This window comes from Ranitomeya imitator, chromosome 2, assembly GCF_032444005.1.
Source record: "Ranitomeya imitator isolate aRanImi1 chromosome 2, aRanImi1.pri, whole genome shotgun sequence".
In the NCBI taxonomy this organism is placed as follows: domain Eukaryota; kingdom Metazoa; phylum Chordata; class Amphibia; order Anura; family Dendrobatidae; genus Ranitomeya; species Ranitomeya imitator.
This window is the reverse complement of record NC_091283.1, coordinates 23286185-23299251: the sequence shown is the minus strand read 5'-3', so window position 1 is coordinate 23299251 and position 13067 is coordinate 23286185. Positions and strand designations below refer to the sequence as shown.

Below are 13067 nucleotides of genomic sequence, written 5' to 3'. Positions count from 1 at the left end.
CGCACCCCTCCGCTACTGCGCCACCCGGTGCACGCACCCCTCCGCTACTGCGCCACCCGGTGCACGCACCCCTCCGCTACTGCGCCACCCGGTGCACGCACCCCTCCGCTACTGCGCCACCCGGTGCACGCACCCCTCCGCTACTGCGCCACCTGGTGCACGCACCCCTCCGCTACTGCGCCACCCGGTGCACGCACCCCTCCGCTACTGCGCCACCCAGTGCACGCACCCCTCCGCTACTGCGCCACCCAGTGCACGCACCCCTCCGCTACTGCGCCACCCAGTGCACGCACCCCTCCGCTACTGCGCCACCCAGTGCACGCACCCCTCCGCTACTGCGCCACCCAGTGCACGCACCCCTCCGCTACTGCGCCACCCAGTGCACGCACCCCTCCGCTACTGCGCCACCCAGTGCACGCACCCCTCCGCTACTGCGCCACCCAGTGCACGCACCCCTCCGCTACTGCGCCACCCAGTAACATAGTAACATAGTAACATAGTTAGTAAGGCCGAAAAAAGACATTTGTCCATCCAGTTCAGCCTATATTCCATCATAATAAATACCCAGATCTACGTCCTTCTACAGAACCTAATAATTGTATGATACAATATTGTTCTGCTCCAAGTAGACATCCAGGCCTCTCTTGAACCCCTCGACTGAGTTCGCCATCACCACCTCCTCAGGCAAGCAATTCCAGATTCTCACTGCCCTAACAGTAAAGAATCCTCTTCTATGTTGGTGGAAAAACCTTCTCTCCTCCAGACGCAAAGAATGCCCCCTTGTGCCCGTCACCTTCCTTGGTATAAACAGATCCTCAGCGAGATATTTGTATTGTCCCCTTATATACTTATACATGGTTATTAGATCGCCCCTCAGTCGTCTTTTTTCTAGACTAAATAATCCTAATTTCGCTAATCTATCTGGGTATTGTAGTTCTCCCATCCCCTTTATTAATTTTGTTGCCCTCCTTTGTACTCTCTCTAGTTCCATTATATCCTTCCTGAGCACCGGTGCCCAAAACTGGACACAGTACTCCATGTGCGGTCTAACTAGGGATTTGTACAGAGGCAGTATAATGCTCTCATCATGTGTATCCAGACCTCTTTTAATGCACCCCATGATCCTGTTTGCCTTGGCAGCTGCTGCCTGGCACTGGCTGCTCCAGGTAAGTTTATCATTAACTAGGATCCCCAAGTCCTTCTCCCTGTCAGATTTACCCAGTGGTTTCCCGTTCAGTGTGTAATGGTGACATTGATTCCTTCTTCCCATGTGTATAACCTTACATTTATCATTGTTAAACCTCATCTGCCACCTTTCAGCCCAAGTTTCCAACTTATCCAGATCCATCTGTAGCAGAATACTATCTTCTCTTGTATTAACTGCTTTACATAGTTTTGTATCATCTGCAAATATCGATATTTTACTGTGTAAACCTTCTACCAGATCATTAATGAATATGTTGAAGAGAACAGGTCCCAATACTGACCCCTGCGGTACCCCACTGGTCACAGCGACCCAGTTAGAGACTATACCATTTATAACCACCCTCTGCTTTCTATCACTAAGCCAGTTACTAACCCATTTACACACATTTTCCCCCAGACCAAGCATTCTCATTTTGTGTACCAACCTCTTGTGCGGCACGGTATCAAACGCTTTGGAAAAATCGAGATATACCACGTCCAATGACTCACCGTGGTCCAGCCTATAGCTTACCTCTTCATAAAAACTGATTAGATTGGTTTGACAGGAGCGATTTCTCATAAACCCATGCTGATATGGAGTTAAACAGTTATTCTCATTGAGATAATCCAGAATAACATCCCTCAGAATCCCTTCAAATATTTTACCAACAATAGAGGTTAGACTTACTGGCCTATAATTTCCAGGTTCACTTTTAGAGCCCTTTTTGAATATTGGCACCACATTTGCTATGCGCCAATCCTGCGGAACAGACCCTGTCTCTATAGAGTCCCTAAAAATAAGAAATAATGGTTTATCCATTACATTACTTAGTTCTCTTAGTACTCGTGGGTGTATGCCATCCGGACCCGGAGATTTATCTATTTTAATCTTATTTAGCCGGTTTCGCACCTCTTCTTGGGTTAGATTGGTGACCCTTAATATAGGGTTTTCATTGTTTCTTGGGATTTCACCTAGCATTTCATTTTCCACCGTGAATACCGTGGAGAAGAAGGTGTTTAATATGTTAGCTTTTTCCTCGTCATCTACAACCATTCTTTCCTCACTATTTTTTAAGGGGCCTACATTTTCAGTTTTTATTCTTTTACTATTGATATAGTTGAAGAACCGTTTGGGATTAGTTTTACTCTCCTTAGCAATGTGCTTCTCTGTTTCCTTTTTGGCAGCTTTAATTAGTTTTTTAGATAAAGTATTTTTCTCCCTATAGTTTTTTAGAGCTTCAATGGTGCCATCCTGCTTTAATAGTGCAAATGCTTTCTTTTTACTGTTAATTGCCTGTCTTACTTCTTTGTTTAGCCACATTGGGTTTTTCCTATTTCTAGTCCTTTTATTCCCACAAGGTATAAACCGCTTACAGTGCCTATTTAGGATGTTCTTAAACATTTCCCATTTATTATCTGTATTCTCATTTCTGAGGATATTGTCCCAGTCTACCAGATTAAGGGCATCTCTAAGCTGTTCAAACTTTGCCTTCCTAAAGTTCAATGTTTTTGTGACTCCCTGACAAGTCCCCCTAGTGAAAGACAGGTGAAACTGCACAATATTGTGGTCGCTATTTCCTAAATGCCCAACCACCTGCAGATTTGTTATTCTGTCAGGTCTATTAGATAGTATTAGGTCTAAAAGTGCTGCTCCTCTGGTTGGATTCTGCACCAATTGTGAAAGATAATTTTTCTTGGTTATTAGCAGAAACCTGTTGCCTTTATGGGTTTCACAGGTTTCTGTTTCCCAGTTAATATCCGGGTAGTTAAAGTCCCCCATAACCAGGACCTCATTATGGGTTGCAGCTTCATCTATCTGCTTTAGAAGTAGACTTTCCATGCTTTCTGTTATATTTGGGGGTTTGTAACAGACCCCAATGAGAATTTTGTTACCATTTTCCCTCCATGAATTTCAACCCATATGGACTCGACATCCTCATTCCCTTCGCTAATATCCTCCCTTAAAGTGGACTTTAGACAAGACTTTACATAGAGACAAACCCCTCCTCCTCTCCGATTTTTACGATCCTTTCTAAACAGACTGTAACCCTGTAAGTTAACTGCCCAGTCATAGCTTTCATCTAACCATGTCTCGGTTATTCCCACTATGTCAAAGTTACCTGTAGATATTTCTGCTTCTAGTTCTTCCATCTTGTTTGTCAGGCTTCTGGCGTTTGCGAGCATGCAGTTTAGAGGATTTTGTTTTGTTCCAATCTCCTCACTGTGGATTGTTTTAGAAATGTTCTTACCTCCCTTCTGAGTATGTTTTCCTGGGTCGTCTTTGTTCGAGTCTAATGTTTTTCTTCCCGTCCCCTCTTCTTCTAGTTTAACGCCCTCCTGATGAGTGTAGCGAGTCTTCTGGCGAATGTGTGTTTCCCAGGTTTGTTGAGGTGTAGTCCGTCTCTGGCGAGGAGTCCATCATACCAGTAATTCACACCGTGGTCCAGGAATCCAAATCCTTGTTGTCTGCACCATCGTCTTAGCCAGTTGTTTGCATCAAGGATCCTGTTCCATCTCCTGGTGCCATGCCCGTCTACTGGAAGGATAGAAGAAAAAACTACCTGTGCATCCAGTTCCTTTACTTTCTTCCCCAACTCTTCAAAGTCCTTGCAGATTGTCGGTAGGTCCTTCCTTGCCGTGTCATTGGTGCCAACATGTATCAGAAGAAATGGGTGGACGTCCTTGGAGCTGAAGAGCTTTGGTATCCTATCGGTCACATCCTTGATCATCGCACCTGGAAGGCAGCATACTTCTCTTGCAGTTATGTCCGGTCTGCAGATGGCTGCTTCGGTGCCTCTCAGTAGTGAGTCTCCCACCACCACCACTCTTCGTTGCTTCTTGGCTGTACTTTTTGCTGTCACTTGTTGCTGTGTGCCCTTTTCTTTTTTGCTTGCTGGTATTGCTTCATTCTTAGGTGTGCCATCTTCATCCTCTACAAAGATTTGATATCGGTTCTTCAGTTGTGTGGTTGGTGATTTCTCCATGGTCTTCTTGCTTCTTTTGGTCACATGCTTCCACTCATCTGCTTTTGGAGGTTCTCTGACACTTTTTGCACCTTCTGTGACCAGTAGAGATGCTTCTGTTCTGTCTAGAAAGTCTTCATTCTCTTTGATGAGTTTCAAAGTTGCTATTCTTTCTTCCAGACCCCGCACCTTTTCTTCTAAAAGGGCCACTAGTCTACACTTCTGACAGGTGAAATTGGATTCTTCTTCTGGTCGATCTGTGAACATGTAGCACATGCTGCAGCTCACCATGTAGGTTGTCACATCTGCCATGTTGCTCCTAGATCCTGCTGACTTGCTGTGTGTTTTCCTTCTTGTGTAATCTACTCAGCCAAGCTCTCTTGCAATAATGTCCTACAGGCAAAAATTTGGTGATGCTTTCGAAGCAGCTGGTCCCGGCTGTACCCAACGATCTTCTAGCTTAGGGAGACTTCGCTGATCCCAGAAGGCACCTGGAATATGCAAATTAGCCTCCTGAAGCTTGAATCCCTGGTTTGGTGATGCTTTCGAAGCAGCTGGTCCCGGCTGTACCCAACGATCTTCTAGCTTAGGGAGACTTCGCTTCTCCCAGAAGGCACCTGGAATATGCAAATTAGCCTCCTGAAGCTTGAATCCCTGGTTTGGTGATGCTTTCGAAGCAGCTGGTCCCGGCTGTACCCAACGATCTTCTAGCTTAGGGAGACTTCGCTTCTCCCAGAAGGCACCTGGAATATGCAAATTAGCCTCCTGAAGCTTGAATCCCTGGTTTGGTGATGCTTTCGAAGCAGCTGGTCCCGGCTGTACCCAACGATCTTCTAGCTTAGGGAGACTTCGCTTCTCCCAGAAGGCACCTGGAATATGCAAATTAGCCTCCTGAAGCTTGAATCCCTGGTTTGGTGATGCTTTCGAAGCAGCTGGTCCCGGCTGTACCCAACGATCTTCTAGCTTAGGGAGACTTCGCTTCTCCCAGAAGGCACCTGGAATATGCAAATTAGCCTCCTGAAGCTTGAATCCCTGGTTTGGTGATGCTTTCGAAGCAGCTGGTCCCGGCTGTACCCAACGATCTTCTAGCTTAGGGAGACTTCGCTTCTCCCAGAAGGCACCTGGAATATGCAAATTAGCCTCCTGAAGCTTGAATCCCTGGTTTGGTGATGCTTTCGAAGCAGCTGGTCCCGGCTGTACCCAACGATCTTCTAGCTTAGGGAGACTTCGCTTCTCCCAGAAGGCACCTGGAATATGCAAATTAGCCTCCTGAAGCTTGAATCCCTGGTTTGGTGATGCTTTCGAAGCAGCTGGTCCCGGCTGTACCCAACGATCTTCTAGCTTAGGGAGACTTCGCTTCTCCCAGAAGGCACCTGGAATATGCAAATTAGCCTCCTGAAGCTTGAATCCCTGGTTTGGTGATGCTTTCGAAGCAGCTGGTCCCGGCTGTACCCAACGATCTTCTAGCTTAGGGAGACTTCGCTTCTCCCAGAAGGCACCTGGAATATGCAAATTAGCCTCCTGAAGCTTGAATCCCTGGTTTGGTGATGCTTTCGAAGCAGCTGGTCCCGGCTGTACCCAACGATCTTCTAGCTTAGGGAGACTTCGCTTCTCCCAGAAGGCACCTGGAATATGCAAATTAGCCTCCTGAAGCTTGAATCCCTGGTTTGGTGATGCTTTCGAAGCAGCTGGTCCCGGCTGTACCCAACGATCTTCTAGCTTAGGGAGACTTCGCTTCTCCCAGAAGGCACCTGGAATATGCAAATTAGCCTCCTGAAGCTTGAATCCCTGGTTTGGTGATGCTTTCGAAGCAGCTGGTCCCGGCTGTACCCAACGATCTTCTAGCTTAGGGAGACTTCGCTTCTCCCAGAAGGCACCTGGAATATGCAAATTAGCCTCCTGAAGCTTGAATCCCTGGTTTGGTGATGCTTTCGAAGCAGCTGGTCCCGGCTGTACCCAACGATCTTCTAGCTTAGGGAGACTTCGCTTCTCCCAGAAGGCACCTGGAATATGCAAATTAGCCTCCTGAAGCTTGAATCCCTGGTTTGGTGATGCTTTCGAAGCAGCTGGTCCCGGCTGTACCCAACGATCTTCTAGCTTAGGGAGACTTCGCTTCTCCCAGAAGGCACCTGGAATATGCAAATTAGCCTCCTGAAGCTTGAATCCCTGGTTTGGTGATGCTTTCGAAGCAGCTGGTCCCGGCTGTACCCAACGATCTTCTAGCTTAGGGAGACTTCGCTTCTCCCAGAAGGCACCTGGAATATGCAAATTAGCCTCCTGAAGCTTGAATCCCTGGTTTGGTGATGCTTTCGAAGCAGCTGGTCCCGGCTGTACCCAACGATCTTCTAGCTTAGGGAGACTTCGCTTCTCCCAGAAGGCACCTGGAATATGCAAATTAGCCTCCTGAAGCTTGAATCCCTGGTGCACGCACCCCTCCGCTACTGCGCCACCCAGTGCACGCACCCCTCCTCTACTGCGCCACCCAGTGCACGCACCCCTCCGCTACTGCGCCACCCAGTGCACGCACCCCTCCGCTACTGCGCCACCCAGTGCACGCACCCCTCCTGCGCCACCCAGTGCACGCACCCCTCCTGCGCCACCCAGTGCACGCACCCCTCCGCTACTGCGCCACCCAGTGCACGCACCCCTCCGCGCCACTGCGCCACCCAGTGCACGCACCCCTCCGCGCCACTGCGCCACCCAGTGCACGCACCCCTCCGCGCCACTGCGCCACCCAGTGCACGCACCCCTCCGCGCCACTGCGCCACCCAGTGCACGCACCCCTCCGCGCCACCCAGTGCACGCACCCCTCCGCGCCACCCAGTGCACGCACCCCTCCGCGCCACCCAGTGCACGCACCCCTCCGCGCCACTGCGCCACCCAGTGCACGCATCCCTCCGCGCCACTGCGCCACCCAGTGCACGCACCCCTCCGCGCCACTGCGCCACCCAGTGCACGCACCCCTCCGCGCCACTGCGCCACCCAGTGCACGCACCCCTCCGCGCCACTGCGCCACCCAGTGCACGCACCCCTCCGCGCCACTGCGCCACCCAGTGCACGCACCCCTCCGCTACTGCGCCACCCAGTGCACGCACCACTCCGCTACTGCGCCACCCAGTGCACGCACCCCTCCGCTACTGCGCCACCCAGTGCACGCACCCCTCCGCTACTGCGCCACCCAGTGCACGCACCCCTCCGCTACTGCGCCACCCAGTGCACGCACCCCTCCGCTACTGCGCCACCCAGTGTACGCACCCCTCCGCTACTGCGCCACCCAGTGCACGCACCCCTCCGCTACTGCGCCACCCAGTGCACGCACCCCTCCGCTACTGCGCCACCCAGTGCACGCACCCCTCCGCTACTGCGCCACCCAGTGCACGCACCCCTCCGCTACTGCGCCACCCAGTGCACGCACCCCTCCGCTACTGCGCCACCCAGTGCACGCACCCCTCCGCTACTACGCCACCCAGTGCACGCACCCCTCCGCTACTGCGCCACCCAGTGCACGCATCCCTCCGCTACTACGCCACCCAGTGCACGCACCCCTCCGCTACTGCGCCACCCAGTGCACGCACCCCTCCGCTACTGCGCCACCCAGTGCACGCACCCCTCCGCTACTACGCCACCCAGTGCACGCACCCCTATGCTACTACGCCACCCGGTGCACGCACCCCTCCCTGCCACTGCGCCACCCGGTGCACGCACCCCTCCCCGCCACTGTGCCACCCGGTACTCGCACCCCTCCCCGCCACTGTGCCACCCGGTACTCGCACCCCTCCCCGCCACTGTGCCACCCAGTGCACGCACCCCTCCCCGCCACTGTGCCACCCGGTACTCGCACCCCTCCCCGCCACTGTGCCACCCGGTACTCGCACCCCTCCCCGCCACTGTGCCACCCAGTGCACGCACCCCTCCCCGCCACTGTGCCACCCGGTACTCGCACCCCTCCCCGCCACTGTGCCACCCAGTGCACGCACCCCTCCCCGCCACTGAGCCACCCGGTACACGCACCCCTCCTCGCCACCCAGTACACGCACCCCTCCCCGCCACCCAGTACACGCACCCCTCCCGCCACTTCGCCACCCAGTACACACACCCCTCCCCACCACTGCACCACCCAGTACCATACACCCCACCATTGCTGTGCCTCCCAGTACCATACACCCCACCATTGCTGTGCCTCCCAGTACCATACACCCCACCATTGCTGTGCCTCCCAGTACCATACACCCCACCATTGCTGTGCCTCCCAGTACCATACACCCCACCATTGCTGTGCCTCCCAGTACCATACACCCCACCATTGCTGTGCCTCCCAGTACCATACACCCCACCATTGCTGTGCCTCCCAGTACCATACACCCCACCATTGCTGTGCCTCCCAGTACCATACACCCCACCATTGCTGCGCCACCCAGTATATACATCCCTCCACTACTGTACCACCCAGTATAGACACCCTCGGACTCCATTTCCTAGTCCGTACTCCGCCCATATATACAGGGTTCCACTTTTCTTCAGAGGACGGTAGCGAGTGGGTGTGAGGCAGCTGTGTAAACTCGGTGGGCACGAGGGGCTTTATAAACAAAGCTCAGTGCTAAAAATAAATCTCATTATCTGCAGCCGTCTAACAGTCCAAGGAAAAGGGGAGCATCCAAAATACGCCGGGAATCCTGCACCTGTTGGTGTGAAGTGAAGGCGTGAGGGCAGAGTGGGTTTTGTAGGCGCTCAGGTGGCTCCCTGGGTGGAGTTCCAGGGGTTCTGGCAAGTGCTGGAGGGAGGGAATCAGAAAGAACAGGGGATGCACAGCCGGCCTGCAGTTTTATCACTGCACACACAAAAAAAAGAAAATTGTGATTTCCAAAGGGTTAATTTTTATCCCTGCCCCCTGATAGGCAGCACTGAAGGGCGCAGGGCACGGTCCACTGGGCAGGAGAAGGAAAACCTCAGGATCCACACGTGTGCTGGGCAGGAATGAACACGGCCTGTCAGTCAACCCACAAAATCCCCATCCAAACCCATCACAGCGGCGCCCTCTACAGAGCACAGCGGTGATGGCACTGGGACCGCCGGCTGCAGAACTCCAGGCTGGAGAGTAAGAAAGGTCACCAAAAGTCGGGGACCACCAAAACAACATTCATCCCCTCCAACTGCAGGCAACTAAAACCTTTTATAACGGCACAGATTACGTGCAAAACTGAGAATCCTCGGGCACCCTGGGGGAGATGGGACCCCGGGGCCGGAGGGTATGAGGGGTGGAGAATGGGTGAGACTGGCACCTCAGGGGACATTGCGACAAGGAAACAAGTCCAGAAACCAGAAACATCACAGAGGACGAGCGGCCAAAGAATCAGTGGCGGCAGGTGTATCCTAGTGGTATCTGTACGGGCCTCCCGCCCGCTGCACATACGGCGTCACCACCCTGACACACGCCGTCCCACACTGCCCACTCTCGGGCCGGATGCTGATCTCCCGCTACAGTCGCGTTGCCGGCTCACCGTTCTCCTGGTCGTTCTCTGCTCTTAACCGTAATTCTCCAAGTTGTCTCTCCAACTCCCACAGCTGCCGGTCCAGATCCTGAGGGGGAAACAGGCGAATGTCAGAACATACGGGGGCAACGGGTGTCACACAAAGGCAGGCAAGGATGATGGAGGTTATACACACACACATACTGAGGTGGGGATGATGGGGGTTATATATATGTACTATATAATTGTCTAAGGGTCACTTCCGTCTGTCTGTCACGGATATTCATTGGTCGCGGCCTCGGTCTATCATGGAAATCCAAGTCGCTGATTGGTCGCGGCAAAACACCCACGACCAATCAGCGACAGGCACAGTCCGGCGGCAACATGGCCGCTCCTTCCTCCCAGCAGTCAGCGCCGCTCCGTACTCCCCTCAAGTCAGCGCTCACACAGGGTTAATGGCAGCGCTCTGCCACGGTGTAACACACTCGGTTAACGCTGCTATTAACCCTGTGTGACCAAATTTTTACTATTGATGCGGCCTATGCGGCATCAATAGTAAAAAGATCTAATGTTAAAAATAATTTAAAAAATAAAAAATCGTTATATACTCACCGTCCGTCGGCCCCTCGGATCCACAACAGGCCTTTCCCGCTCACGACGCTCCGGTAACCGGTCCATGCTGCGATCTCGCGAGATGATGATGTAGCGGTCTCGCAAGACCGCTACGTCATCATCTTGCAAGACCGCAATACACTCTTCAGACCGGAGCGCGCGAGGATTCTGCGTCGGTAACCGCTTCGATCCGGGGGCCAACGGAAGGTGAGTATATAACTATTTTTTATTTTAATTCTTTTTAACAGGGATATGACGCCCACATTGTTATATACTACATGGGCTGTGCAATATACTACGTGGCTGGGCCAATATACTACGTGGCTGGGCAATATACTACGTGACTGGGCCAATATACTACGTGGCTGGGCCAATATACTACGTGGCTGGGCAATATACTACGTGGCTGGGCCAATATACTACGTGGCTGGGCAATATACTACGTGGCTGGGCCAATATACTACGTGGCTGGGCCAATATACTACGTGGCTGGGCAATATACTACGTGGCTGGGCCAATATACTACGTGGCTGGGCAATATACTACGTGGCTGGGCCAATATACTACGTGGCTGGGCAATATACTACGTGGCTGGGCCAATATACTACGTGGCTGGGCCAATATACTACGTGGCTGGGCCAATATACTACGTGGCTGGGCCAATATACTACGTGGCTGGGCCAATATACTACGTGGCTGGGCCAATATACTACGTGGCTGGGCCAATATACTACGTGGCTGGGCCAATATACTACGTGGCTGGGCCAATATACTACGTGGCTGGGCCAATATACTACGTGGACATGCATATTCTAGAATACCCTAAAAATGATCAATGTAAATCACAGCTAATATCCCACAGAGGTCTGGAGTTGGAATGATGCTCAAAATCAAAGTTGAAAATGAAGGCTGAACCAACTTCAGTGGAAATGCCTCAAGACAAGGAAATGATGCTCAGTAGTGTGTGTGCCCTCCACGTGCCTGTATGACCTCCCTACAACGCCTGGGCATGCTACTGATGAGGCGGCAGATGGTCTCCTGAGGGATCTTCTCCCAGACCAGGGCTAAAGCATCCGCCAACTCCTGGACAGTCTGTGATGCAATGTGACGTTGGTGGATGGAGCGAGACATGATGTCCCAGATGTGTTCAATTGGATTCAGGTCTGGGGAACGGGCGGGCCCTCATTCCTCCTGGTATCTGTTTTGAATTGTATTTCTGTTATGCTGTAATGTCTATTGTCTGTACAAGTCCCCTCTATAATTTGTAAAGCGCTGCGGAATATGTTGGCGCTATATAAATAAAAATTATTATTATTATTATAGCTTCAATGTGTTCATCTTACAGGAACTGCTGACACACTCCAGCCACATGAGGTCTGGCATTGTCCTGCATTAGGAGGAACCCAGGGCCAACCGCACCAGCATATGGTCTCACAAGAGGTCTGAGGATCTCATCTCGGTACCTAATGGCAGTCAGGATACCTCTGGCGAGCACATGGAGGGCTGTGCGGCCCACCAAAGAAATGCCACCCTACACCATTACTGACCCGCTGCCAAACTGGTCATGCTGAAGGATGTTGCAGGCAGCAGATCGCTCTCCACGGTGTCCCCAGACTCTGTCAAGTTTGTCACATGTGCTCAGTGTGAACCTGCTTTCATCTGTGAAGAGCACAGGGCGCCAGTGGTGAATTTGCCAGTCCTGGTGTTCTGTGGCAAATGCCAAGCATCCTGCATGGGGTTGGGCTGTGAGCACAACCCCCATCTGTGGACGTCGGGCACTCAGACCATCCTCCTGGAGTTGGTTTCAAACCGTTTGAGCAGACATGCACATTTGTGGCCTCTTGGAGGTCATTTTGCAGGGCTCGGGCAGTGCTCCTCCTGTTCCTCCTTGCACAAAGGCTGAGGTAGCGGTCCTGCTGCTGGGTTGTTGCCCTCCTATGGCCCCCTCCACATCTCCTGGTGTTCTAGCCTGTCTCCTGGTAGCGCCTCCAGCCTCTGGACACTACGCTGACAGACACAGCAAACCTTCTTGCCAGAGCTCGCATTGATGTGCCATCCTGGATGAACTGCACTACCTGAGGCACTTGTGTGGGTTATAGTTTCGTCTCATGCTACCACGAGTGTGAAAGCACAACCAACATTCAAAAGTGACCAAAGCATCAGCCAGAAAGCATTGTACTGAGATGTGGTCTGTTGTCCCCACCTGCAGAACCACTACTTTATTGAGGGTGTCTTGATAATTGCCAATAATATCCATCTGTTGTCTATTCCACTTGCACAGCAGCAGGTGAAATTGATTATCAATCAGTGTTGCTTCCTAAGTGGGTAGTTTGATTTCACATAAGTTTGATTTACTACTTGGAGTTATATTCTGTTGTTTAAGTGTTCCCTTTATTTTTGTGTGTGTAATATATATATATATATATATATATATATATATATATATATATATATATATATATATATATATATGTGTATATATATATATATATATATATATATACACACACATATACAGTACATACATACACACACAGCACATACTGAGGTGGGGATGATGGGGGTTATACAGTGCCTTGCGAAAGTATTCGGCCCCCTGGAACTTTTCAACCTTTTCCCACATTTCATGCTTCAAACATAAAGATACCAAATGTAAATTTTTGGTGAAGAATCAACAAGTGGAACACAATTGTGAAGTTGAACGAAATGTATTGGTTATTTTAAATTTTTGTGGAAATACAAAAACTGAAAAGTGGGGCGTGCAATATTATTTGGCCCCTTTAACTTAATAGTGGACTGTGACTTGGCCATTCTAACACCTGGATACGTTTATTTGTGA

General features: G+C 51.4%; 1 protein-coding gene across 4 annotated transcripts in view; it reads right to left on the bottom strand.

The window, feature by feature from the left end:
- The window catches only part of LOC138661454 (guanine nucleotide-binding protein G(I)/G(S)/G(O) subunit gamma-8-like), a 44158-nt gene that overhangs the window by 23771 nt on the left and 7320 nt on the right, over positions 1-13067 (bottom strand). For 3 of the 4 annotated variants that reach the window (XR_011317932.1, XM_069746142.1, XM_069746141.1), the window contains exon 2: positions 9647-9725. Coding sequence is in view for 2 of the 4 variants with exons in the window: in XM_069746142.1 (XP_069602243.1) it covers positions 9647-9725 (79 nt within the window). In the remaining 2 variants the exon portion in view is untranslated. Of the gene's footprint in view, positions 1-9646; positions 9726-13067 lie in introns of those variants that run through there. The other variant, XM_069746143.1, reaches the window with a different exon arrangement.